The sequence below is a fragment of the Eptesicus fuscus genome, chromosome 13 (assembly GCF_027574615.1).
Source record: "Eptesicus fuscus isolate TK198812 chromosome 13, DD_ASM_mEF_20220401, whole genome shotgun sequence".
Lineage (NCBI taxonomy): Eukaryota > Metazoa > Chordata > Mammalia > Chiroptera > Vespertilionidae > Eptesicus > Eptesicus fuscus.
Window position 1 is genome coordinate 74,181,837 of NC_072485.1, and position 24,473 is coordinate 74,206,309.

The 24,473-nt window shown below is 55.5% G+C and overlaps 1 protein-coding gene across 1 annotated transcript in view; it reads right to left on the minus strand.

Annotated features, from left to right (window-relative positions):
* Positions 1-326: 326 nt before the first annotated feature.
* The window catches only part of PRR5L (proline rich 5 like), a 64,944-nt gene continuing 40,797 nt past the window's right edge, over positions 327-24,473 (minus strand). The window contains exons 5-9 of the mRNA XM_028153615.2: positions 18,305-18,362; positions 13,261-13,352; positions 9,881-10,021; positions 7,493-7,619; positions 327-1,817 (exon numbers count right to left, since the gene is read on the minus strand). Coding sequence (XP_028009416.1) covers positions 1,420-1,817; positions 7,493-7,619; positions 9,881-10,021; positions 13,261-13,352; positions 18,305-18,362 — 816 coding nt within the window. The 3' untranslated portion in view covers positions 327-1,419. The remainder of the gene's footprint in view (positions 1,818-7,492; positions 7,620-9,880; positions 10,022-13,260; positions 13,353-18,304; positions 18,363-24,473) is intronic.

Genomic DNA, 24,473 nt, shown 5'->3' on the forward strand with positions numbered 1-24,473 from the left:
CCAAGCTGGCTCTCGCCGCTGAGATTTTATGAACAAACTTTCCGAGTCTAGCAGGATACCGAGAAGGTGCCAGAAGGGTCCCAGGGAGCCTGCTCTTTCCTTCTGGAGCTGTTCCGAGTGGGGCCAACAGGCAGAGACAAAGAGAACAGAGGTTCGAGGCGGACAGAAAGCCGGCCCTGGCAGCAGCGGCAAGGAGACAGCACGCGAGCAAAGGCATTTGGAGGCCTCACGGGTTAGAAATTCCAGGCATTTGAATTCCCTTTATTCACAGAGAATGAACATCTCTCCACAAGGCCCTATATACCCCCACCTTACTCTCCCTCCCCTGACACCCCACGGTAAAACACTGAGACATTCCATCGCTACAGCCCTCTGCTCATGCGGCCGTCTCCCTACCTCCCTGCGGCTCCTCCAACAAGCCATGACACTCACAAACACAGGCCACTCTGGATCCGAGCCCAGCTGCTTCCAGAGTTCTGCAGCCCGTGAGCCCTGCCCACCACGGGTCCCTTTCACCCCCCAAACGCTCCGTCCCCTTTCCCGGAGGGTGTGGAAGACACACTCCATTGGGAAGGAGCAGTGCGAGACCCACCCCCGGTGCAAATATTCGCAAACAATTTGTTTTGAAAGGATGCACATTTTAAAAATTCAAGTCAAATCCAGGAACAAGACTAGTTGGTTGGTATCAGCCGGCCCTTCGGCCCTTCACCCACAACAGGAAAATGGTCAGTTTCTGACGTCAGAGAGGGATGAAGGCAGCGGCAACGCCCCCAGGGAAGCTGGTTCTGTGAGCTTGGGAGGAAGCCTGGGGGGGAATGCAGAGGCTTCATCCAGCCTGGAGGCCTCCCGGATGTGATGTAGGGGACCCTCAGCACCAGGGGGGCACCGCTCTCCCTGTAATCCTGAAACTAAAATGAGGAAGGCGCTTTCCCAGCGCCCTGCTTGGTAGGGGCTGCGTCTCCGTTCACTCCCCACAAACAGGGAAGGAGAGGTACCTTTTCACCCACACGCCTCTGCCTCCCCGGACCCAAAGGGGAACTCCAGCACATCCTTTTGGGCTCTAGGTGGGGCCCAGGCCGCCTCCTGCCACAGCAATGCCAAGGGCACCGGGCTGTGTCCTTGGGGGGCAGGGGGCAGTCCAGGATCTGAGCGGGGAAGCCCAGAGTCGAAATCCGGGCCAGGCAGGAAATCAGAAAGTGGACATCAGGCACCGGGTCTGTGTGGCTGCGAAGAGGTGGTCACAGGCACGAAAACGGAGTGGCTGACAACAGGGGATCCCTCCCGGGCACTCAGACTAGGCCTGTCCCCAAGAATACACGAGGCAGCCTTGCCCCAAGGAAGAGCCCGCTGGGGAGTCACAGGCTGGGGCTGTCCTCATGCTGGCTGCTGGGCAGAGCCGGGAGGTCCCCAGGTGGGCAGTCAGCTGAGGGAGGCACAGTTGGGCTCCGAGTCCTCCGGGCAGCCCCCCGCCACCTCCTCCAGCTCCTCGGGGCCGTCGGTGATGTTGGGCTCGCTGGAGCACTGGCGGTGGGGCGGCGGCGAGAATCGGGGCGGCAGGAGGAGGCACTGGTCCTCGGCCCCGGGCTCCTCGCCTAGGCCTGAGTGCATCATGGTGGCCATGGCCAGCAGCTGGATGTCCGAGTGGGCGTTGGCTACCGTGTGCCGCCGGACGCTGCCACACTTCTCCAGGTAGGCCTCCCCCTCTTGCTCTGTCAGAGGGGTCAGGGCCATCTCATTCAGGGGCCGGCCGCCGGTGGGCATCGGGGAGGCGTAGTTCAGGACCGTGACCTTGGGCCGGACCCGGGAGTGGCGCCTGGCTGCAAGACAGAAAGCCACAGAGGCTGTCATGGAGGAGGAAATAGCGTGGGGGGAGGGGGCCTGGGGGGGTGTCCAAAACTCCTAATCGATGGGGAAGAGTGACTAGGGGGCCGCATGCCAAGGGGCCACCAAGACAGGATCTATGCCAGCCTGTGGCAGAGGCGCTCTCTGAAGGCCAGAGGCACCCATTCCTGTCATGTTCCCACATGTTTTACAATCGCCACGTATTACTTTTATGATCACAAAAGTCGATACCTATAAAACAGAAGCCGCAGGAGAGTTCAAAGCAGCAGCAACCCCGTTAAAGAACCAGCCTTTAAAAACGCCCTCGAACACAATTCATTCCTCTCCCACGGCTGCCAAAAGCAAGCACCCGAGGTTGGCACTTGAAACACCCCCCCGCCCCCCGTATTGTGGCCCCAACTGTACAGCCGGCCAGGCAGGAGGTGGGGCTGGACTGTTCGCTGAGCATTCCCTATGTGCAGGTCCAGGAAGAGGAAAGAGCTAGAACAGAAGCTGGGCCCAGGACACAGGAGATTTGGGGGTACAGGGGACAGATGTGCCGGGCGTACCCAGGCGTTATCTCTGGAAGAAATGGGAACTCGTTGGATGATATCCAGGGGCCCCGGCCTGGTAGAATGAGCCAGGGAAGGTGTCTCGGTTGGGTGCCTGGAAGTCGCCCACCTCTCTGACACTGTTAGTCCAGCAGCCCAAAGCCCGGGGAAGGTTAACGGGCAGCAAGCTGACAAGAGAGGCCTGCCGGGCTGCTGCCGAGAGCTGGAGCCAGAGGGAGGTGGGCACCCTGGAGGAGGGGGTCCCCGTGACTCCTGCAATAAACACTTCATAACATGTGAAATGCTGGGCTCACAGCAGGGGAAAGAGAAGCATACATGTGATGTGGGGCCTGCCACAGGGGCTTGAGCCCAGTGTGTGCATGCGTATGCATGTGTGTGTGTGTGTGTGTGTGTGTGTGTGTGTGTGTGGTGGGCAGCTGTCTCAGGGGCAATCATAAGCTGAGCACCTATTATGTGCTAGGTTCTGTATCAAAGAAGGGCGTGCTTCACCAACATGAAGAGCCCATTTTGTAGAAAAGGAATCTGAGGTCGAGATCTATATTCAGGCCCAGGTCACCAGCAGAGCTATCCCCACCCCCCCATCCCCCGTTGTGACCACTGGGAGGCCCCGACTCAAATACTATTAACTCAGGTCAACACGGCACTCCGGGGACTCAGAGACGTCCTGCAGAGGGCTCAGCGTGTGGCCTGGGGTCCCGGAGAGGGAGGCGGAGGCACACGCGTGCCTCACCGGGAATGGTCCCTGGGGCCAGGCCACCTCTAGCCCGGCTCCTAATCCCCGCAGGTGGCAGCTCTGCCTGGGTCCTGCCCTAAGGCAGGGCAGCTTCTTTCTGCGTGGTGGTGCTCGGCTCAGAGAGGTTGATTAACTGACTCCAGGCCACACAGCTGAAGCCCAGGCCTGTGGTTTCCAAGGCCCTCCTCCTTCCTCGCTGGCCCCACCTCTGCCCTCACTGCTGCTCTCTGCCTTCCGTGCCATGACTCACCCGAGAGGCCTACCGCTCTTCCTTCTGCTTTCTGGGCAAAATGTTTTGGTTCCCAAGACTGAGTGTGGGCAGAGCCCAGACCACAGGGGCCGCTGGGCTGTGTCGAGTCCCCTGGGAAGACAGTGTTTGCTCGCTAAACTCCCACCAGACTCCAGAGGCCACCCCCAAGACAAGTGTCAGCTGCCTCCCCAGTGGGGTCAGCCCCCAAAGCGCGCCCCCCCCGCCCCCCCCACCGGCTTGGGAGGCCTTAAAACTGAGGGAGGCCTGGAGCTGACAGACGTGCCCCGCACTGTCGCCTTTGCTTTCTCCTACTTGTCTTCTTCACACCAGGGAAGGCCGGGCCTGCCACTCAGAGGAGAAAACCTCCCAAGTAGGGACTGATGAAGCTGTCAGTGCCCCCTGGGGCCTGGGGCCCTCTGAGCAGGGTGAGGGGCCGGGTCCCGCCCCCTGCCCCCTCTGCTGGCACCTACCTCCAGGCCTCCGCCTCCTGCCTGTCACACAGGGTGGGGGAGGGGACGCCTCTTTTCCTTCCTCCCGCACCAGGACACCCCCACCCCCACCCCGCCGCCCCCCTGAGCTCTGGCATCCGTCCCCTCTGCACGGAGGGAGCCAGCGATGGCAGCTCCTTTCACACTCCAGAGAGAACGCGGGTGAGGCGCTCCCTGGCCCTTTGTTGGGGACTCGGTTCCCAGCCTTTGATCTGCAGGGCTCACGGGCTGGGCCCCACCGGAGGGGCAGCCATAATGCAGGCATTGTGACCCTGCATGCCAGGCCACTGTGGGCGTCCCCGCCAGGCCCAGCACCTGAAGCCCTGAATGCCTACTTGTCAGGAAGAGAACTATGGTATCTGGAGGCAAAGGCTCTCTCCCGCCCGCCCCCCGCCACCCCCCTCTTGCAGGAGGCACAGTGGGGGGCGGGGGAGGGGAGGCCAGGGTTTTTGTGTTTGCTCAGAGGGCCCTGGAAGCAGCCGGGCAGCGGCTTGGATACTTTGGGAATGCTACAGAAAGGTAGGGTGAGGGCCTGGGTCCTGACAAATCAGCCTATTGAAGATTTCATTGTCCCAGTGAAACGACAGTTTTGGAGGGGGGAGACACACACCCCGCCCCCCAATCACGGACTCCGACTCATCTTTTCTTGAAGCGAGCCTTGTATATCCAGGGAATGAGGCTTATTCCTCAAGCCCATGGGCCTGGCTGGCAGAGAGAGAGAGAGAGAGAGAGAGAGAGAGAGAGAGAGACCCCAAGAATCCCAGATCAAACATGTCAAAAAACCACCTCCCCAGCTCTGGTCACCTCCCGTCTTGTGTGAAGCTTCTTAATGACTCTGAGACCAGGACACCACAGTCCCCACCCGCAGCGGGTTGTGCCAGGACGAAATGAATACATGCCCAGCACCTGGAATGTGGCAGGCATTTGGTAAGTGGTGGCTTTTCAGATGACTATCCAGCTGCCACTGACCGCTCCCACCCCTAGCCAGGCCCCAGGACCATGGCAAAGCCCTCCTGTGGGGACAGGCTTTCGCACGCCCAACGCCTCTCCTGGGTCCTTGCTACACTCCTCTCCCAGGGGCAGGATAAATGCCATGGTCTCCATTGTACGGAGGGGCAGACTGAGGCCGGGAGTCCTCGAGTCTGGAAAGGAGTGTCCCCAATAAGGAAGGGCACCGCTGTGGCCAGTTTAGATTGATAGTGGCCGAGGTTGGAGGGCCAATGTCTGGTCTCAGCTGCGTCTTGGACTAAGGGAGGAGGGGAGGGAAGGACCACTCCTCAGCTGCCCCCCGCCCCCGGTGAAATCACAGCCGTCTCCTAGGAGTGGCCAGGGGTGAGGGTGTGCAAGGGGAGGTGGAGCGTGTGGGAAAGCTGGGCAGTGCACCAGCCTGGGGACTCGGAAGCCTGGCTCCATTCGCCAAGTGCCCTCAGTCCTCGTTTCCCTCACCTGTGAAATGGGCACGATGGTGCCTCCACTGTGGCCCAGGGTCCAGCCACCCAGCCTTCCCTTGCCACCAGCCACTTTGCAACTCTGAAGCAATTTCAGTTCCTCAAATGCTGCACCCTCCTGCTCCCCACCCCCCACTCCAAAACCCTCCCGAAGATCCTTCCCTTTGCTTTGGGGACAGGCTGCCTTTCCTGTTTACTCAGCTAACTCATATTCAGCCTAGAGGTCCCAGCAGATCTCACTTCCTCCAGGGAGCCTTCCCTGATTTCCCCGTCCAGGTAAAGTCCCCCCGTGGTAGGGAGCCACAGCCCTTGTACTTCCCCACTCAGAGCACTTGTACACGGATGAGTCCTCGTCTATTGTTTGTGCCTTCCTCACCTGACTGTGCTCGCCAGAGGGCAGGGGAGGGTCAGCTTTATTCAGGGATAGACCGGCAGCACCTCAAAAGGTGCCTGGACAGGGTCTTAGGGCGCCCTTGCTGGAATGACAACACAGAAGTAACCCAGAGAGGGTCATTTCCTCCCCTCTCGGCTCCTACTGAGACAACACCCTGGGCGACAAGGACAGTCCTTGGTTCAAGAATGAATCCTCCCGCCTTGGCTTTGTAATGGGACAAAAGCACGTATTGTATTATTTTAGCCAGAACACTGAAGCTAAGCCTCTTAGAGTAAGCCCGCACCCAACAAACTTCTGGGTCTACCCTTGCTCCCGGCTCTAGGCCCAGCGATGGTGGGTGGAGCCCTGCCATGGCCCAACCTGGGGGCACCTGACATCTGCCTGGATCCCCGCCCCGCCCCGTGAGGGGAGCCCGTGGCCACCGAGCAGGAAGCTGGGCTCCAGGAAGGGTGCGGCCACAGGCGCCCAGGCCCAGCTGGGAGGGCAGGGTTCCTTCAGCTGTCATTTCCACTCCGCCTCCTCCCAGCTCCTGGGTGGAATGAGTAAGTGATGAGCGAGCCAGGGAGGGGGGGGGGGCCTGGCAGGCAGCAGGCTGGGGCAGCACCCCGTCTGCGGTGGCTGTGGTTAAGCCGATGTCTCCAGAGAAACACGAAGGGGCGGTGAAGACCGAGGCAGCCCTGCCTCTCTCTGCAGGAGAGGCCCGGGAAGGGGCAAAACCTCTCTCTCTTTCTCTCTGCAGGAGAGGCCCGGGAAGGGGCAGAACCATGCTGGAAGCTGCCCCTCCGCTTTGTGCTCTGACCACAGCTCCAACTCCAGTCAAGCAAGGAGAAGGGCAAAAGGTTCTAAATCCAGGGAATCCTTTCCCGGCCCTGCACCCCTCTGTGGGTGCTGGTCACCCTGGCCTCGGGGTACAGATGCCATCCATCTAGCTTACATGTTTGAGTGCCTACTGTATACCAGGCACTATTCCAGTTACTGGAAATAGAACAACCAACAGGAAGTTCCTACATTTAGGGAAGTTTTGTTTCAGACGGCAACTGAAACGTCTTTTGCGATAAAAAATGCCTTATTATAGAGCTATTTCCCTATCTAGATGGAGGTCACACTCCACTAGCTTCTACTCTAGCTTCTCCGGGGGGCCTATTGCCGAGCCTGACGCTCACTAATGCTAACTTTCCAGACACCAAAAAACGGCCCCAAAAGGGTTGGTCCCCAAATCCAGGAGCCCCTTCCCTAGGTGCGCAGGCCCTGGCGGTACCTACAGACACGGAGCGGGAGCAGCAGCTCCACCTCATCTGGCCACACGTGCAGAAGAGCTGGCCTCCCATTTCCAGGTGATTTCAAAAGGGAAATCCACCACTTTCGGTTTTCCCCACTCAGTGGCGGCGGGTACGACAGGCAGTTTCTGGCATCAGATCCAGGAGAAGTGAACGTGGCAGGCACCAGGGGAAGATCAGAACCACGGGTCAAAGATGCGGGCCAGACAAGCACCACTGCGGAGGCACAGTAGGGGTTCCCGGGGGGAATCCCAGGGTGGGGAAAGGGTTACCAAGACACAGGCCAGCGGGGAAAAGCGAGGCGCGAACGTGCACACATTTGCACAGGCCTGCATCCGAGGCAGGAGTCTTGGCACATCTTTGTGGCTGGTAGCATTATCATCAAGGCCCTTACCCAGCGGGACCTGTGGCCCTTACCCAGCGGGACCTGTGGCCCTTACCCAGCGGGACCTGTGGCCCTTACCCAGCGGGACCTGTGGCCCTTACCCAGCGGGACCTGTGGCCCTTACCCAGCGTGTACGTGGGGCCCGAGACGCCGCGGTCCTCGCTGACGCCCAGGAAAGGAGAAACCACTTGCTTCACCAGCTCCTCCAGCTGCACACACCCCTCACTGGGGCCTGTGGGCTCATGAACACTCTGGAAACAAACATCCAAGAGGGGCAAAGGTCAGTCAGCGTTGCCAAGGCCAGCGGGGCCCTCCGGCCACGTCCAAGGCAGTGACACCAGCAGGCAGGCCCTCGTGGCTGGAACGCAGGGAACCGAGGCCTGCAGCCCGAGCCACGCATCATGGGTCCCTGTGATCACCCGCCATCATCGTTGCCATGGCGCCTCTCCCACGGGTCCCACCAATGCAGCGTGGGTGGACTGTCCCCGCCCCAGCTCCCAGGTTGAGGATTGGCCCCAACCAAAGGAATCCCACCCCCACGGTCACACTCGGCATGCAGGCACTTTCTAGAAGCACGTGACACTATCAAAGCAAAGAGGCCTCCCACCAACCCGCGGAAGGCGACAGTCTCATCATCTCCCTCTACAGACGAGGAAAGAAGGCCCAGGGAGCTTAAGCAAGTTGCCCCGGAGAACACAGCCGGTCCGTGGCAAACACCCAAGAATGGGTCCTACCGGTTTGGCTCAGTGGATAGAGTATCGGCCTGCGGACTCAAGGGTCCCAGGTTCAATTCCTGTCAAGGACACAGGCCTGGGTTGCAGGCTCCATCCCGTGTAGGAGGCAGTGATCAGTGATTCTCTCTCAGCATTGATGTTTCTATCTCTCTCTCCCGCTCCCTTCCTCTCTGAAATCCATAAAACAAAAACAGAAAATATAGGAATGGAACCCAGGCTGTCTGGCTCCGAGCACATCTTCCTGCCACTTGTGAAGAGGCTAGAAAAGAAAGGGGGACTGAGCACGAAAAAGTCCAGAGCATGCCGAAACCGGTTTGGCTCAGTGGATAGAGCGTCGGCCTGCGGACTCAAGGGTCCCAGGTTTGATTCCAGGTCAAGGGCATGTACCTCGGTTGCGGGCACATCCCCAGTGGGAGGTGTGCAAGAGGCAGCTGATCGATGTTTCTCTCTCATCGATGTTTCTAACTCTCTATCCCTCCCTCTTCCTCTCTGTAAAAGATTCAATAAAATATATTAAAAAAAAAAAAAAGTCCAGAGCAGCAGAAGAAAGGGAGTCACAGTGGAACGAGATGTGTGTTGAGCCCCGAGATGAAGAGGCAGTTCAAAACGCCCAGCACGACTGGAGTCCTCAGAGCCCAGGCCAGAGCAAACACCAGCTAAAACAATGACCACAGCAGCCAGATCCGGAAAGGAGCCAGAAGGGACCAAGGTTTTCTAGAAAACCAGCAGACCCCTAGGGGACTCATCGCTAGAAAGGATTCCAAGCCACGCGCTGGGACCCAGGGGCTGCTGGGGAGCAGAGAGGCAAGGACCCATGGGTGCTGTGCTCAGCCCAACGGCCGTCCTGTCAAATTCTCCAAGTGGGATGGATTTTAAGTCACCCTCCCACTCCGCAAAGCCCAGTGCAAAATGAAAACGCGGGGTCCCTTGTTCAAAAAAATTATTAAGAATTTCAAGATGGTGCCCAGATGGTGTAGCTCGGTGACTGAGCATCATCCCACGCACCAGGAGGTCTCTGGTTTCATTCCCTGGTTGTGAGCTTGATCACCAGAAGGGGGCATGCAGGAGGCAGCCAATCAATGTTTCTGTCTCAATTGATGTTTCTATCTCTCTCGCTCTCTCAAATCAATAAAAACATATTTAAAAAACAAGCAAAACAGTCTTCTGGGCTAACCCCAAGGAGCTGAGCCAAGTCCTGAAGGGCGGAGCCCAGCCCCGAGGGGCCTAGCATAGCCCCAAGGAGTCGAGTCGAGGCCTGAGGAGGTAAAGCTAGCCCCGAACGGGTGACCCTAGCCCCGAAGCGCCCAACCTAGCCCGGGAGACTTGAGCCTAGACCTGAAGGGCAGAGCCAAGCCCTCAGAGGCCTGACACGCTCTCCCTTCTGGCTGCTGTCTTTTCAGGAAGCCCACCTGCCCCAGGAACCTTCCAGAGAGCCCTGGTCTGGCTCGAGCTAGGTTGCGGTGGGTTCTTGCTGCTACTTGTAACTCCTGACTCCCTGACAGAACAGGGAGGAGGGATGGGCGCCCCCTGCCTGAATGACTGGACTGCGTCTCCCTCCCACCGGGAACCCAGCACAGAGCTCAGCGCCAGGGACCTCAGAGAGGCTCAGGGGCTGTCCAGCCAGTGGAAAATGAGCTAAGGGACATGAACGACTAAAGGACACTACACTCAGCTCAGGTGCTCTGGTCGTTCGGTTCCTCCCCCCTTAACCACAGCGGCAGGCTCTTTCCTGCTTTTCTTCCCTCGGCCTTGGGGTCGCGTCTGCACCGGGGCCTCACCTGCAGGACGAGCAGCATCTGGACGATGGACGGGGGCAGCTGGGACGGGCCCAGCAGCAGCAGGTCGCCCAGCTTCACCTTCAGCAGCACCAGGTCACGGAAGCCCAGCAGGGAGATCTGGCGGATGGTCAGCTCCTGGCCCTGGAGCAGAGAAGAGGCAGCGTCGGGAGGGGAGCACTCCCTGGACCGGCCACCAGCCACATGGGGGCTGTCAAAGAGGCGGAGACTTGGCCGCCATCCTTCAGAATGAAAGCTTGGCTTAACATAAGGTGCGACTGGACCTGCCTACATAACCCACAGGTGACACCAGACACGTATCCTGGGGGCCAGGCTGTCCCGAGTGCCCCGTGAGGGTCAGAAAGAAGGAAGAGAGAGGAAGATGGGATAAACAAGAGAAAAGATCACCACCTCCTCCCCACACTCAAGGCTGCTTCCTCAACTTCATCCGGTAACTATTTGAGCACCAGTCGCATGCCAGGTGTAGGAGGGAAGCATGGGGTCTGTTAGATTCATACACATGCAAGTAACTCAGGAAGAAAAAGAGCTGGGGGAGTAGAAGGAAGGGACTTGTTCAACCACGTGGCGGGGGGGGGGGGGGGGAGAGAGACAGAGAAAGGAAATAATAGCTAGCAACCCTAAGAACTGACACGAAGCTCAGACCATGGCTAGGCGTGATTTAGATATTCCTGATGTAAACTGAGTGCCCGTGAACAGCCTTTGAGCGAGGTACTATTATAAAACCCACTTCAAGGTGAAAAATCCTAAAGCCCGTACAGCTGGATTACAGACCTGAACTTTTTAAAAAATATATTTTTATTGATTTCAGAGAGAAAGGGAGAGGGAGAGAGAAATAGAAACATCAATGATGAGAGAGAATCATCGATTGGCTGCCTCCTGCCCACCCCCCACTGGGGAGGGAGCCCACAACCCTGGGCATATGCTCTGACCTGGAATCAAACCGTGACCTCCTGATGCATAGGTCGATGCTCAAGCACTGAGCCACGCCGGCCGGGCTAAAACTAAACTATTTGATTTTGGAGCTCCCGAAGTTTGCCAAAACAGAAAGGGAAAGAAGGGCCCATTTCCCAGGCTCTCCTTTGCACAGAACACTCCAAAACTCAATTGCTCTCAGTAGAGACAAAGGTATCATTGGAGTATATCCTGCCAACAGGACATGCGAAAGTTTAGCATTTCTTACAAGTCCTTAGGAAGGTTTTACAGAAACATGGGCAATTGTGGTGTGGCCAACCCTGCATCCCTCTACCCTCCAGTCCCAAGACACACCCACAATGCCACCCACGCCTTCCAGGCGCAGTCCCACCACCCCTCTGCCTGCCCTGACCACCTCACTGGCAGTGGCCCACCCGCTCCCCAATCTTTTCCAAGGTCCTGCAGTTTCTATTTTCTGCATCATGCCCCAGCACTTGGCACTGGCCACTTACCTGGTAGGTATCTGTGCCCTCACTTCACCTCCTAGAGCCCTTTCCGTTTACAAGAGGGAAAAACAACAGCAAAGTTCCACCCCCATGAGCACAGCAGGTGCTCAGAAACACAACTGTCCAATGAGGAATAGGTTTCGCAGACACCTCAACCCACAGGGAGTTGTGAGGAGGATCCGACTGGACTCACAGACACCTCAGAGGGTGTTACTGCCAATAACGAGCACCCCTAAGTCAGGGGTTCTCAAAGTGGGGTGTCTGGACCAGCAGCAGCAGCATCACTTGGGAAATTAGGGGGAAGTGGACAGGAGCAAAACCAATTGTTGCCAGGTCTTACAATCTTTCAAGAGAAGCGGGGTGGTACCAGCCTCAGACCTGCACAACTGGGCTCCTCTAGGCCCTCTGGCAACTGTCCCGTGACAACGCCCACCCAGACCCCACACGCCCCATCCTAAACCCATCCGGGTACCCTCCCCTGGGATTTTCACGCCCAAATGGCCCTAAGAGAGACCCAGGATGGCAAACCCCCTTTGTAAAACACAAAGTGTCCTGAAGCAGGCCATTCCAAGAATGAATTATTCTCTAGTCTATGTCTCAGACTTTGCATTATTTATGTTGATCTGAAATCCAGATTTAACTCAGCATCCTGTATTTTCATTGGCTAGATCTGCCCATCCTACCTCCCAGGACTGCCTTCTTTCATTGGCTAGATCTGCCCACCCTACCTCCCAGGACTGCTGGCCGCGGAGTGACCACTGCAGGGAAGGGAGAGCTTATGGGCATGGGGGGCTGAGCTGTCCCCGTCAGTGCTCTCACTCCTCTCTCAGGGGAGCAGGACGAGCTGGGGATGGGGGGAGGAGAGCTGTGGGCTGCAGGCTGGAGGTTTCCACCACAATTGTCAGGGGCAGGCCCAGAATGGGAGATGGACTCCACAGGCATAACCTCCCAATTTTTAAACATTTGACAACAGTTCAAAGAATTCCAGGCTCCTTTAAAACAGCACTCAGAGCAAACAAAGCACGTGGGCCATTACCTCTGGCACAAGGCAGTTCCCACCATAGCTAACGGCTGGGTTATGGCTGCACCCATGCCCGCACTTCACCAAAACCCGAGTAGACAGGACCCTGAACTGGGGCGGCAGGAGTGGGGCAGTGCGCATGGCAGCGCCGGGCTGTGACACCTGGGTCCACCTGCCTTGCGGGTGTCCATTCTGACCTGGCACTGACCAGCCCTGCAGGAGGCTGGAAGGAAATAAGTGAGACAATGAGCTGGGGTCACAGGGGGCACCTCTCCTCTTTCTGCCTAAATTCCTCCCTTCGCAGGAGACAAAATGGAGCTACATTCCGAGAAGTGAGATGGGTTTGCCCAAACCCCACGAGATCCTGAGTTGGGGTTCTTTCTGCCACATTGTCTTCAGGATCCCTTTGTGGAGGGCAAGGAACACCACTCCTCTCCCACAATCTGGGAGCAACAGGGAAGCTGCTTAAAAACCGGGCTTCAGCCCCAGCCGGTTTGGCTCAGTGGATAGAGTGTTGGCCTGCGGACTGAAGGGTTCCAGGTTCGATTCCGGTCAAGGGCACAGGCCTGGGTTGCAGGCTCGGTCCAACGTGCAGGAGGCAGCCAATCAATGATTCCCTCATCATTGATGTTTCTATCTCTCTCTTCCTCTCCCTTCTTCTCTGAAATCAATAAAAATATATTTTTAAAAAACCGGGCTTCAGAGAAACGGGGGAAAAAGGGAAAGGAAAGGGAGAGTAAGAAACACGCTCCCTCTGCGTGGCCTCCTCTTTGCTCCAGGTTAGATGCTAAGGATGGAACCCAGCGCCCTGCAGAGACCTCCGCGTCCTTAGCCAACTCAGGCGCCCGGCCTCCTGTCCTCCCCCATCCCCAGGAGGCTGCGAGCGGCCAAGGCCGAGCCGAGGCGGTTCCAGCGAGACTGACCTGAACTGGGTAAAATATGGCCTGCAGGGTGGGGAGGGTCTCAGTGAAGAAGTGGTCCCAGACTTCAGCCAGAACCTCAATGCGATTTTCACCTACACGGGGGCGAGAAGGTGGGAGGGGGAGAAAGAAAAGAACTTGTCATTAGTTGCAGGAGAGGCCAGAAGACAGCTCCATCCATTGGAGCATGGAGAGAGGGGGCGCAGGGGACGAAGGCCCATCACCTACATCCGATCTGTAAGGTGTGACTACAGTAACCACAGGGTTGGATGGAAAGACTCAACTGGAAATACGCAAATATGCCTTCTGGCCCCAACCCAGAAAAGGGAGCTGCATTTTGAAAATCGTAAAGTAATTGTTATTATCACGAGAATGGTTACAACATTATCAGTCTCTGTGCTGAAGTACTTATCCATGAGACATCTCATAAGTAGACTCCATTACCCTATTTTACAGGCTCAGAGAGGTCAAGTACCTGGCTCAACGTCACACAGCAAAAAGGCAGAGTCGGGATTCCAGAGCCGTGCTCTGGACCAACATAAACTGGGCAAACCCTGTCCTCACTTATATATTGCTCTGTTGTTGTTTTTCGACCACTAAGACAATGGCTTTTTATTCTGGATTTGAGCTGTCAGTTGAGGGAGGTGGAAAGAGGGCACAGAAACTGTCACCTCCACCCACTGCTTTGCAGCATTTCAGTCACGTGTGGGACACAGGACCCATATCCCGAGGCAGTGCCTACTCTCACCCCTGGGATCAGGGAGCCTGAGCCGTGACCAAGCACCCGCCCCCAGGCTAGATGTCCACGGGTCACCCAGGGCCACCGGAAGGCTGTGTGAGGAACTTGGCCCCTGCCGGAAAGGCGGGCAGCGCGGGCTGAGAGGGGCCTGCACGGTGGCTGCTGTTTAATGACCCAGATAACAGAGCTGATTGGGCACTGTCTTTGCTCATCTGAGGCAGAGAAACTGGGTCAACCAAGATTAGACACCGGGAGCGGCGCTTGGCCCAACACCGCCAGTTGCACTGAACTGGTACAGAGCTCCATTTAGTACGTTCCATCTATTAATTTAATGGACAATAAAAGCAGCGGCTGGGAGAGAGAACAGAGCAAGGGCAGGACTGGCAGCTAGCAGGGCCGAAGACACGCAGATCTGGGAAGGTCAGCGTGAGATGTACGCGGGGGGAATGCAAACCCCTAGCGCCCTCCCCTTTCCCTCGCACGGCGCTAATGACACTCTGCTGGGATCGCTAATGCTTATTTTACTACTCTGACTCCACCAGGACTGGAGTGAGTGCCTGGGCTCTTTCTGTCCTGCTCACCATTATATTTCTAGTGCTTAGCATGATAAATCAATTTCTAGACATCTATGAATGAATGAATGAATGAATGAATGAATGAATGGCAAGTGTTAAGTGTACAGGGTTGTGGAGTTGTTTTTGTTGTTGTTTTTATATGCTTTTATTGATTTTTAGAGAGATAGGAAGGGAGAGGGATGGAGAGATAGAAATATCATCAATCAGCTGCCTCCTGCATGCACCCCTACAGGGGATCAAGCCTGCAACCTGGACAGATGCCCTGACCGGGAATCGAACTCTGACCTCCTGGTTCATAGGTTGGTGTTCAACCACAAGCCACGCCAGCCAGGCGGTAGTGGGGTTTTTTTGCAAACACTAGGGCTGCTGAGTGGAGGAAGGTAACCATTTAACCCGGGTATGGGACAAGACAGAACAGGACTTCATGATTAGCTCCAACACTCTCCTTTGCCTGGAAAAAAAACACTCCATAATGTGGGCACCTTGGCCAGGGGAGTCTGTTTCCCTGTGTCTTCATCGTCTTCTATATCCCCTCAGCCTCTAGCCCTCACTCTGTGGGTTTTATTTCAGCCCCTCCCACTCACCAGGTCCCTTCGTGCTCAGGGCCTCTACATGTGCCAGTCCCTTTGCCCACACCGTTCTTTCCCTCCTCTCTCTGCCTAACCTACATCTGTTTATCTCTGTAGTTTCAGCTCCAACATATATGTTTATTGATTTCAGAGAGGAAGGGAGAGAGATAGAAACATCAATGATGAGCGAGAAGCATTGATAGGCTGCCTCCTGCACGCCCCTCACTAGGGATCGAGACCGCAACCCAGGCATGTGCCCTTGACCACAGAAAAGTGGCCAAATCCTCCTACTATGGGTGGCCTGATATTCTTAGTACTTAGCCTAGCTGCAGTTTTATATTTGGGGATGATTTGGTTAACATCTGTCTCCCTACCAGGCTGTGAGCTCCACAAGGGCCTGTAGTCCTAGGATGGTTTTGTTCACCCCCGTGTCCCCAGCACCTAGGAAAGAACCTGGTATATAGAAGATAATCAATAAATGTTTGACTCAGTCCATCAGCATCCTCTTTTCAAACGAAGGCTATGCTAGTTCTCTGCAGCAACGAGTCAGCCCAGTACCGAAAACCCAAGGTGAACCCCAACACCCAGATTAATGTGCCTCAAAGGAGAAGAGGCTGGTCCAGCTCCTCACGGACAGCCCTTATGCTAAGCCTTCCGGTACACGGACAAGCAGAGGCCCCCCTGCCCTGAAGGAAGGGAGGTGAATCCTGCAGGCCGATGCCGGGCCTGCCGGAGCCTGTCTGCTCCCCTTCCCCACCCAGATGGAAAGCTCGTGGGCACGTGAGGCCGTCCCTCAGCCCCGCAGCCAGAAGGCGCCTGCGCCGGGAGCCTGGACCGAATTGCTGGCTGCAGACACCAGAGAGTAACGGAGGCTTGGAACGTGCTCGGGAAAGAACCTCAGACAGACACAGGGTAGCCCCGGGGAAGCAAGAGTTCAAGGAAGGAGGTGACGTCACCTCCAGAAACAGCCCCCAAGTCAAGGACTCCGCTCCCTGCAAAGTCCTCCCTGGATGGAAGGTTCTAGAAGACTCTCTTAGAAAACTCCCTTCTAATGCACCATGGGAGTGTAGATCACCAGAGATACAGAGACTAGGAACGGGAAACATCTTTCACGTCTAGGTCACTAAAGCTCAGAAGGGACAGAAGGGATGGCTGCGAGTCACGTGGCATGTCCTCGACAGAACGCCCGCGGATAGGAGCTGCCTCTGCCCTTTCTGCGGCCACGAGGCGGCGTGGACGTATATTAGCAAAAAGGTCGATCAAGTGCAGTCTGTTCAGCGATAGGAAGGGTCCTCTCAGTCCTTTCCAAACTATACTTCATAGCCAGAGAATCCTCTCCCTCAAACGAAACCTTTCTTGGAGTCTAAGACATCAACTAGAGCAGAGACGTTCTGGCTGAAGGTATGAAACCCTGGAAGGTTCCCCTCAGGCCCCTTGGCTGTGCAGAGAGAACCCTGGCACCCAGACCCCAGGACCAGGGGCCACAGAGAGACCACCCGGGCCCGGAGCTCGCCGGCCCACTTTGGGGCTGCAGCCCAGAACCCTGGAGGACCTGCCTACCCATCTAGCTCCATTCTGAGGCTTCACTCTGAGTGACTGTTGAGTGTCACTTGGGCAAAAGACATTCCCCTTGCCTTTTTAAAAAATATATATTTTTATTGATTTCAGAGAGGGAGAGGGAGATAGAAACTTCAACGATGAGAGAGAAGCATTGATCGGCTGCCTCCTGCACGCCCCTCACTAGGGATCGAGCCCGCAACCCAGGCATGTGCCCTTGACCAGAATCGAACCCGGGACCTTTCAGTCCGCAGGCCGCTGCTCCATCCACTGAGCCAAACCGGCCAGGACCCCCTTCCCTTTTTAAGGGCACTCAGATCTCTGGTTTTGCTCAGCATCCTTTTCATAAAGCTGGTATTTGTCCATATTGGCAAGAGCATGTAATAATTCCCCAAATGGCTTTCAGGCAAATAATGTGCCCAGAGACCATGCTTCTCTTTCCTCTTTCCTAGCCTGCCACCAAAATGCAAAAGGCCCGCTGAGTGCTCATCAGCGCCCGTCGCTGGAAGCAAGGCCTTGGGTTGGTGGGTATTTGTAAGCGTGAGGAGTCTCAGCAGAGATGGATGCCGGGGAAACAAGGCCACGGGCTGAGGCAGCTCTCAGACAGAGAGAGGCGAGTGTCTAACCTCTGATCTTCACAGGCTGCTGAGCACTCACTGTGTGCCAGACGGCGCCCTCTGCCCTGCCGGCTCCGCATTTCTCTTCCTGCCTTGCCTGTCCGGGAGCCACTTCCCCGGACGCCTGTCTTTCCCAGGGAATGGGAAGGAAAAGGGGTGACCTAATGCCTGCTAAGTCGGGGTCTAGAAGGAAGTTTGTCCTACAGCCAGAGGTCTCAAACAAAAGAAGGAGGAACCAGTTTGGGTACCTACTATGCGCTGGGTATGTTGCTGCGTTGGTGATGCACTTGATCCTCCCTACCATCCCGACCCCCATTTTATCATGTTAACGACACTCAAAACCAAGGCTCAGAGAAGCTAGACACGTGCCAAGCATCACCCAAGAAGGAAGGGGCAGCCAAGATGGGGACCCACACCGGTGGGAGCTGACGGAGTGCCAGCTGGAGCTGTGGGGTTGGCGATTCTTGCCATTGGACCCACCGTCCAATCCCATTCTGCCTTGTCAGATGTGCTCTAAGCATCTTTTACAGCCGGAAAACGTCCCTTTGCCCATCACACGAGACCCCCTGAAGTGGCTGTCAGCTTAGCCTGTTTCTCTAGTGGACAGGCCCTCCGGTCACTTATGACAAGAAAGAGGACAGAGGCCCACAGGAAATAGCCTGGATCAGACGAGCGAGAACAGCATAACGGGACCTACTGTGTAACCCATCCCATCACAGCAGACCACCGGCCACCCCCGCGAAAACCCCCCCTACACGAGGTCTGCAAAGCGACCTCCCGGTTCCACTTCCTGTTTCGAAGCACCGTTGCAGCTCGCCTTGGCACGAGAGGCTGACTCAGAGCGAAATGCTGCCGCCTCGCCGGGGAGGCAGGGCCAGGGTGAATCACTCACGGGGAGCCGGCCACGTTTGGACAGAAGCACTCCGGCTGTCCCAACATCAAAGGCTGGGTCCGGGGAACCCCGCTCCACGAGGGCAGCCTCATACTTGCCTTCGCTCAGCTTGATCTTCTCCTCCACAAACAGCAGTCCTTTCGCAAGAAGCTGGTTCTGCCAAGAGAACAAAGGACACGAGAGCTGAGCTCCTTTGCAGGTGGCAGCCTCTCCCACTTCCAGCGTCCTGGGTGCTGGGAGCTCGCTGGGCCTCCACGTTTAAGACGCCTTTTGTCCTCACGTAAGGCCGGAGGCTTCGGGAGAAGACAAACCCCACCTCCAATGCCATCCCTCCAACCACCAAAGCAGGTGCCGCGAGCCTAGATGGGCTCTATGGACGGACATGGATACCTAATGTCCTTCTGGCCTTTCCTCTAAACTCAGAAAGGAGAACCTGGAGGCGGCAATGGGAAAGTAGGCTGAGGGAATAGGTGTTTTAAAAGGATAAATTTAGGTTTCTCACGCTGGCATGAAAGAGACTGCACGCAAAATCGTTAAGCAGAAGGATGTGTCCGTCAAGTGTGTGCATGGAAGGTTGTGGGAAGAGGAAGATTTAGTCCCTTTGCAGCTGCAACTAACCACAGTTGAACGTTCTGGGTCTGTTAGAGCAGTGGTCGGCAAACTGCGGCTCACGAGCCACATGCGGCTCTTTGGCCCCTTGAGGGTGGCTCTTCCACAAAATACCACGGCCTGGGCGAGTCTATTTTGAAGAAGTGGCGTTAGAAGAAGTTTAAGTTTAAAAAATTGGGCTCTCAAAAGAAATTTCAATCGTTGTACTGTTGATATTTGGCTCTGTTGACTAATGAGTTTGCCGACCACTGTGTTAGAGGGCTCAGGCCCCTCATCTCACTGAATTCCAACCCTCCGGACCATCCTGTCTGTCGGTGCCATTCCCCTAACTTCACAGGCGCTCACAGCGAGGCTGCCCACAGGAGGCGGCGCTGGTCCGCCTGGCGCCAGGAGCTGTGTTCTCTCCACTCTGCTTTGCTGCCTTCCAGCAAGGCCTCCCGCCCGGACCCCTTCCCTCCCTCAGAAAGCTCCGGCTGGTCCCCTAAGCCACCGAGCAGCCTCTCGGCAAGTCCCAGCAGCTCAGAGAGCAAGAGTGAGCTGCTGCCTCCCACTCGCCTCGTTACCAGGTTATGCAAGGCCTACGCTATGCGGTGGGGGGCCCAAGAAGACATGTATCCTGTAACAAAACGTCATGCGTTTCTTAGTACTCTCCTTTATAAAGAGCCCTGTCACAGAGATGATGAGGGCATGAATGGCAGAGAGGAAAAAACTGTGACTCAGACAAAGGGTTCAAGTCCCAGCTCGGCCACATTCAAGCTCTGTGATCTTGGACTTAATTTCCCTGAGCCTTGAGTTCCTCATCTGTAAAATGGCATCATACCAGCAATACCATAAAGTTCTTATAAGGATAATCATGCCCTAGCCAGTTTTGCTCAGTGGATAGAGCAACGGCCTGCAGACTGAAGGGTCCCAGGTTCAATTCCAGTCAAGAGCACATGCCCCGGTTGCAGGCTTGATCCCCAGTGGGGGCGTACAGGAGGCAGCCGATCAATGATTCACTCTCATCATTGATGTTTCTCTCTCTCCCTCTCTCTTCCTTTCTGAAATCAATAAAAATATTTTTAAAATAATAATAATCGCTACACACACACACACACACACACACACACACACACACTCACGGTATTTTACGCCCTTAGTAATCAGTGGTGGGTGGTGATGACAATAATTGCTCTCTTAGCCCAGCTATCTTCACACAAGGAGTGGGAGTCTGTAAAAAAGAGGCCTACATCCGAAACATTACAATGTTTTCTCAGAGGTACTGTCACATTTGTGACTAATATAACATAAACCACATTTCATAGGTCCTCGTAAAACTCACAAGATTCGGCCTCATTTTAAAAACTGGTCACCAGTTTCCAGATGGCAGATGAAACCCTAAAATCAAAGTGATTTACAAAGAATCCCTTCACAGAACATGATGGGATGGACAGGTAAAACCCTAACCTTGCTCTCCACCTTCCTGCCAAGCAAAGGCAGCTTCCGGGTCAGAAAGCAAGAAAACCCGTGAGCACCAGACTCAGACAGTAAAACCGTCCTTAAGTCTGCTGACATTTCCTCCATGTGATACAAAAATCACATTGTATCCTAAGGAATCAACTTTAAAAACGGCTGGGTTCTCCTTCCTCTCTTTCCAGTTCTTCCCCCTTCCAAAAGACATTTGGGGGTGGAGGGAGGATGTTTTTCTTAAGGAAAAGGAGGTACTGTGTCTTGTAGAGAGATGGAAAACATTTTTAAAATCCTCATAATACACAGCATGGAAATTCTGGAACTGGGGTTAAAAGGAGCCTCAAAGTCCATCTAGTCTCTCTCCCCGCTCCCCGTCCCCAGTCCTGTGGTCAAATTCAATGGTCACATGCGGTTTTGATGACAGTTGGGTGGACCCGCTTTCAAGGGAGCTCAAGCACCTTCAAGACGCATTTGAAAATGCTCAGACTCCTGGGAGTTGGCAGATGCTGTTATTTCTCAGCTGAATAAGCTGAGGCTACGTGCAGGGTCTCCGTCTCCTACGATGGAGCACAGGCCACTAGAGAAGGCTCTTTCGGATCGGCCTCGCACAGCCCCGCTGTCCACGCAGTAGAGCCTGTCCCATCGTGCAAGCTCACTGCCTCGACTGCACCCCCATCTTCCCTCCAGTGGACTGCCTGGTTCCTGCCCCCTACCCCACCTCGTCTCACACTGAGCCAATCATCTTCTCTCCTGGGAATCTGCAGTCACCTGACCCCGGTGGGTCCTGCAGGCCTAAGGGCCTGCGTTTGGGGTTCAATGTTCTGCCGTTGCCACCTACACTTCTTAATATTTGCGTAAGCAAAGTCTGATGGGGCAATGGAGCAGGCACGGGGGTTTGGGGCCTCAGCTCACACATGGTCCTGCCTCCTACCACCTCCCCGGAAGGGTTTTTAGGTATCTGCTCCCCACCTCCTGGAGCCTGGCCCAGGGGGGTCACCACCACCTTGCCCCATTACTGTCATCCTAGCCCCCAAATGGTGACAGTGTTGTGTGTGTGTGGCCGGGGGGGGGGGGGGGGGAGAGGGGCCCTCAGGCACTGGGGCCGAGAGGGCCGGGGAGGTTTGGGTTGGAGTAGCCCTTCCCGACCTGGGCGGGCAATGCCCTGATGCATGTGCTGGTGACTCCACAGGGGCCTCTTGATCCCCTTAATCTATGTACCCAGAATGCAGAGGTAACAATCTCTTGGGGGTCACCCGTCCAGGGCCCATCGGAAGTGACCACATTTTCATTTTGCACTGGGCCCTGCAAATGATGAAGCCTAAGGACACGCCAACTGGACGTCTGGGGGGCTTAAGGCTGCCGAGACCTGAAGACAGGCAGAAAGAAGGAAAGAAAACCGGCCTTGACTCGGGCAGCGATCTGCACTGTGTTTGTCTTTCTAAGCATCCGTGCTCCCCAGGCCTCACCTCCCAGTACTCCCAGCCCCTGACAAATGCCGCACTCTGGAGGGCTGGGCGATGTTTGCTGCGGGCAGCGGGGCTGGGGCTGGATGGCAACAGGGCTGCAGAAGAACCCGATTTTCTCCGTCCGTTTCCTGCCCCGAGGCACCAGCCCCACCCCTTCTCCAGCCCACAGGGCTTCAAGCCAACAAACAGTTGCATTAAGTAGCAGCCACCTAGGAAATGATTGGGGACTTGGATCTGGGCCCTTGTTACTTGAACTTAGACATGGAATACACAGCACTTTAATGAAGTGGCAGACAAGCCCGGAAATGAAAAACAGCTGACATATATTTTCTAAGGCATCGAAAAATGGGCCGCCCACAAAAAAAAAAAAATTAGGTTCAGCAAGGAAAAAGGCAAACAACAAAGATGTCTGGGGAAAGGCACCCCAAACCATCCAATCACCAGGGGCTTGGGAAGACCCAGCTCCTTCTGGGGAATCACAGAGGGAGGGCAGCAGAGAGGGGAGGGTGGGAGGGTGGGTGGCCCTAGTGCGGGGCTGGTCAAGCAGGCACCTCCGTAAACCGGCCTCAGGGACTCAGGACACCGGGGAACCAACAAGGCCAGGGGCAGGGAGAGTGATGTGACTGCCTGTATCTTTCTGGAAGGAAGGACTTTCCACACAGCAGGAGTTCTGTAAATGCAAGGGCTGCCAGCCCTCCCTCACGTCTGATGCTTTAGCGGTGGTGATGGCAGTGATAATAGGGAGAATGACAGCTGTGTGCTGGTTTTTACTCTTTGTCAGCCCCGGGAGTAGACTCTATTCATGCATGTCTCACTTCCCTTTGCCACAATCCTATTCCCTTTTTTGCAGATGAAGAAACTGAGGCTCAGGGAAGCAACTAGCACCTGTGAGACTAGAATCTGCTCCCTGGTTGGTCTGAATCCAATGCCCATGTTTTCCCCCCAATATATTCCTCTTGTTTATACTTAATGCTAATAAAAAACACTAAGGTACAACCATTCTCTATTCACCAAGCACTTTGCCTATGGCATCTCACCTACTAGCCTCGTCAACCTCTTGAAGTAAGTACCATGTTTACACCTAGATTATTTCTAAGAAAACGGAGGCCCAGAGATGTTCAGTAACTTGCCTGCAGTCACACAGCCAATAAGTGCTCTAGCCCGGACTGGAATCCAGACCTACCTGGCAAAAGGGCTGGCGCTTTTAGCATCACCCTCTCCTGCCCTGTCAAATGGAGGCGTTTCTTAGGTGCTTGCCCACAGGGGGGAGGTAGAAGAGACCCCATTTCAGGTTCCCAGATGCTGGGGGCAGTTGGCTGGGCAATCTCCAGCCATGGAACTGGGTTTCCCCCTGCCCAAAGCTTCCATCCAGCCGGGTCATTCCTGCTGCTACCAGCTTCCCAACTTACACGTCGCCGAAGTCTTTTCCGGGCCCTTGGTCTCCACCATCCACAGTTGATGTCTAACACAGTGACTACCTGGCTCCTAGGCAGAGTCTACCCCCAAAGGAGACATTCTTTCCGACCCCAGAGGGCCGAGCAGTGTGTCACTCTGCCTCCCGAGACGTTGTAGGAACCAGCGATTCCACCCCAGGCTTTTTTTTTTTAAATATATTCCTATTGATTTCAGAGAGGAAGAGAGAGATAGAAACATCAATGATGAGAAAGAATCATTGATTGGCTGCCTCCTGCACGCCCCCCACTGGGGATCAAGCCTGCAAGCTGGGCATATGCCCTTAACTGGAATCGAACCCAGGACCCTTCAGTCCGCAGGCTGATGCTCCATCCACTGAGCCAAACCAGTGAGGGCCCACCCCAGGCTTTTGTTTGCAGGGACATCTGTGTCTACGAAAGTTCCTGCGGTTGGCACCCAGCCAGCGATGGAAATCGTGGCCGCCTCCGCTCCTTCCCTCGGTGCCTTTGAAAGTGCAGCCAGCACCTCCGAGGATGCCTGCATTTCCTGTGAACTCTGATCCTTCCCAGATAAGCCACGAAAAGTCTTATAAACACAGCTCACCCCGATGGGCCCAGAGAGTCCCTAATAAATCAGTTCTGCAGGGGTGTGTGTGAGTGTGATGAGACCAGAGAGAAACGCCCAGGTGGAGAACGCAGAAGATTAAAAACCTGGCACAAATGCTAATTCTTCATTTGGCGCCCTGTCAGTGGTTATTAAAAGGTGAATGGGGATTTTTTTTAAAAAAGACATTTTACAAAGAAGCAGGAAAACAGTCCATTCTGTTTTGCTGAACACTCTTCTCCCTTCCCCCCCACCCCAACCCCCCCCCCAAAAAAAAAAAACCCTGAAATTTCTCTTCTCTGGAGTTTTCAGGGGATGTCTTAAGGGCATTTTAACATTGAAAGCATAATCCAAATTCTTTTCATCCGTGGCCAGGTGGCTGGGTTGGATCTTTGCTCTGGTTGGACCTTTTACTAGCTGTACGATCTTGGATAACCTCCCTTCTCGGAGCTGCGGGTGCAGGATCTGCAAACGGGTACAAACACAACCTTCCCTGCAGGTTGTCAGGAGGTGGAACGACGCAGCACGGGAAAGCGGCTGGAGAAGGGCTCCGACTGGCGTGCGCATCGCAATCATGGCCGTTTCTGATCTGTCGGAACAGGGCCTGGGAATCTGTGTCTCCAACAGGTTCCCAGGTGAGGCCAAGGATGCTGGTCCGGGGACCGCGCTTTGAGAGCCGCCGGCTGAGAACAATGCTCGGCACAGGAGTCTTGGACGTGTTAGCCCG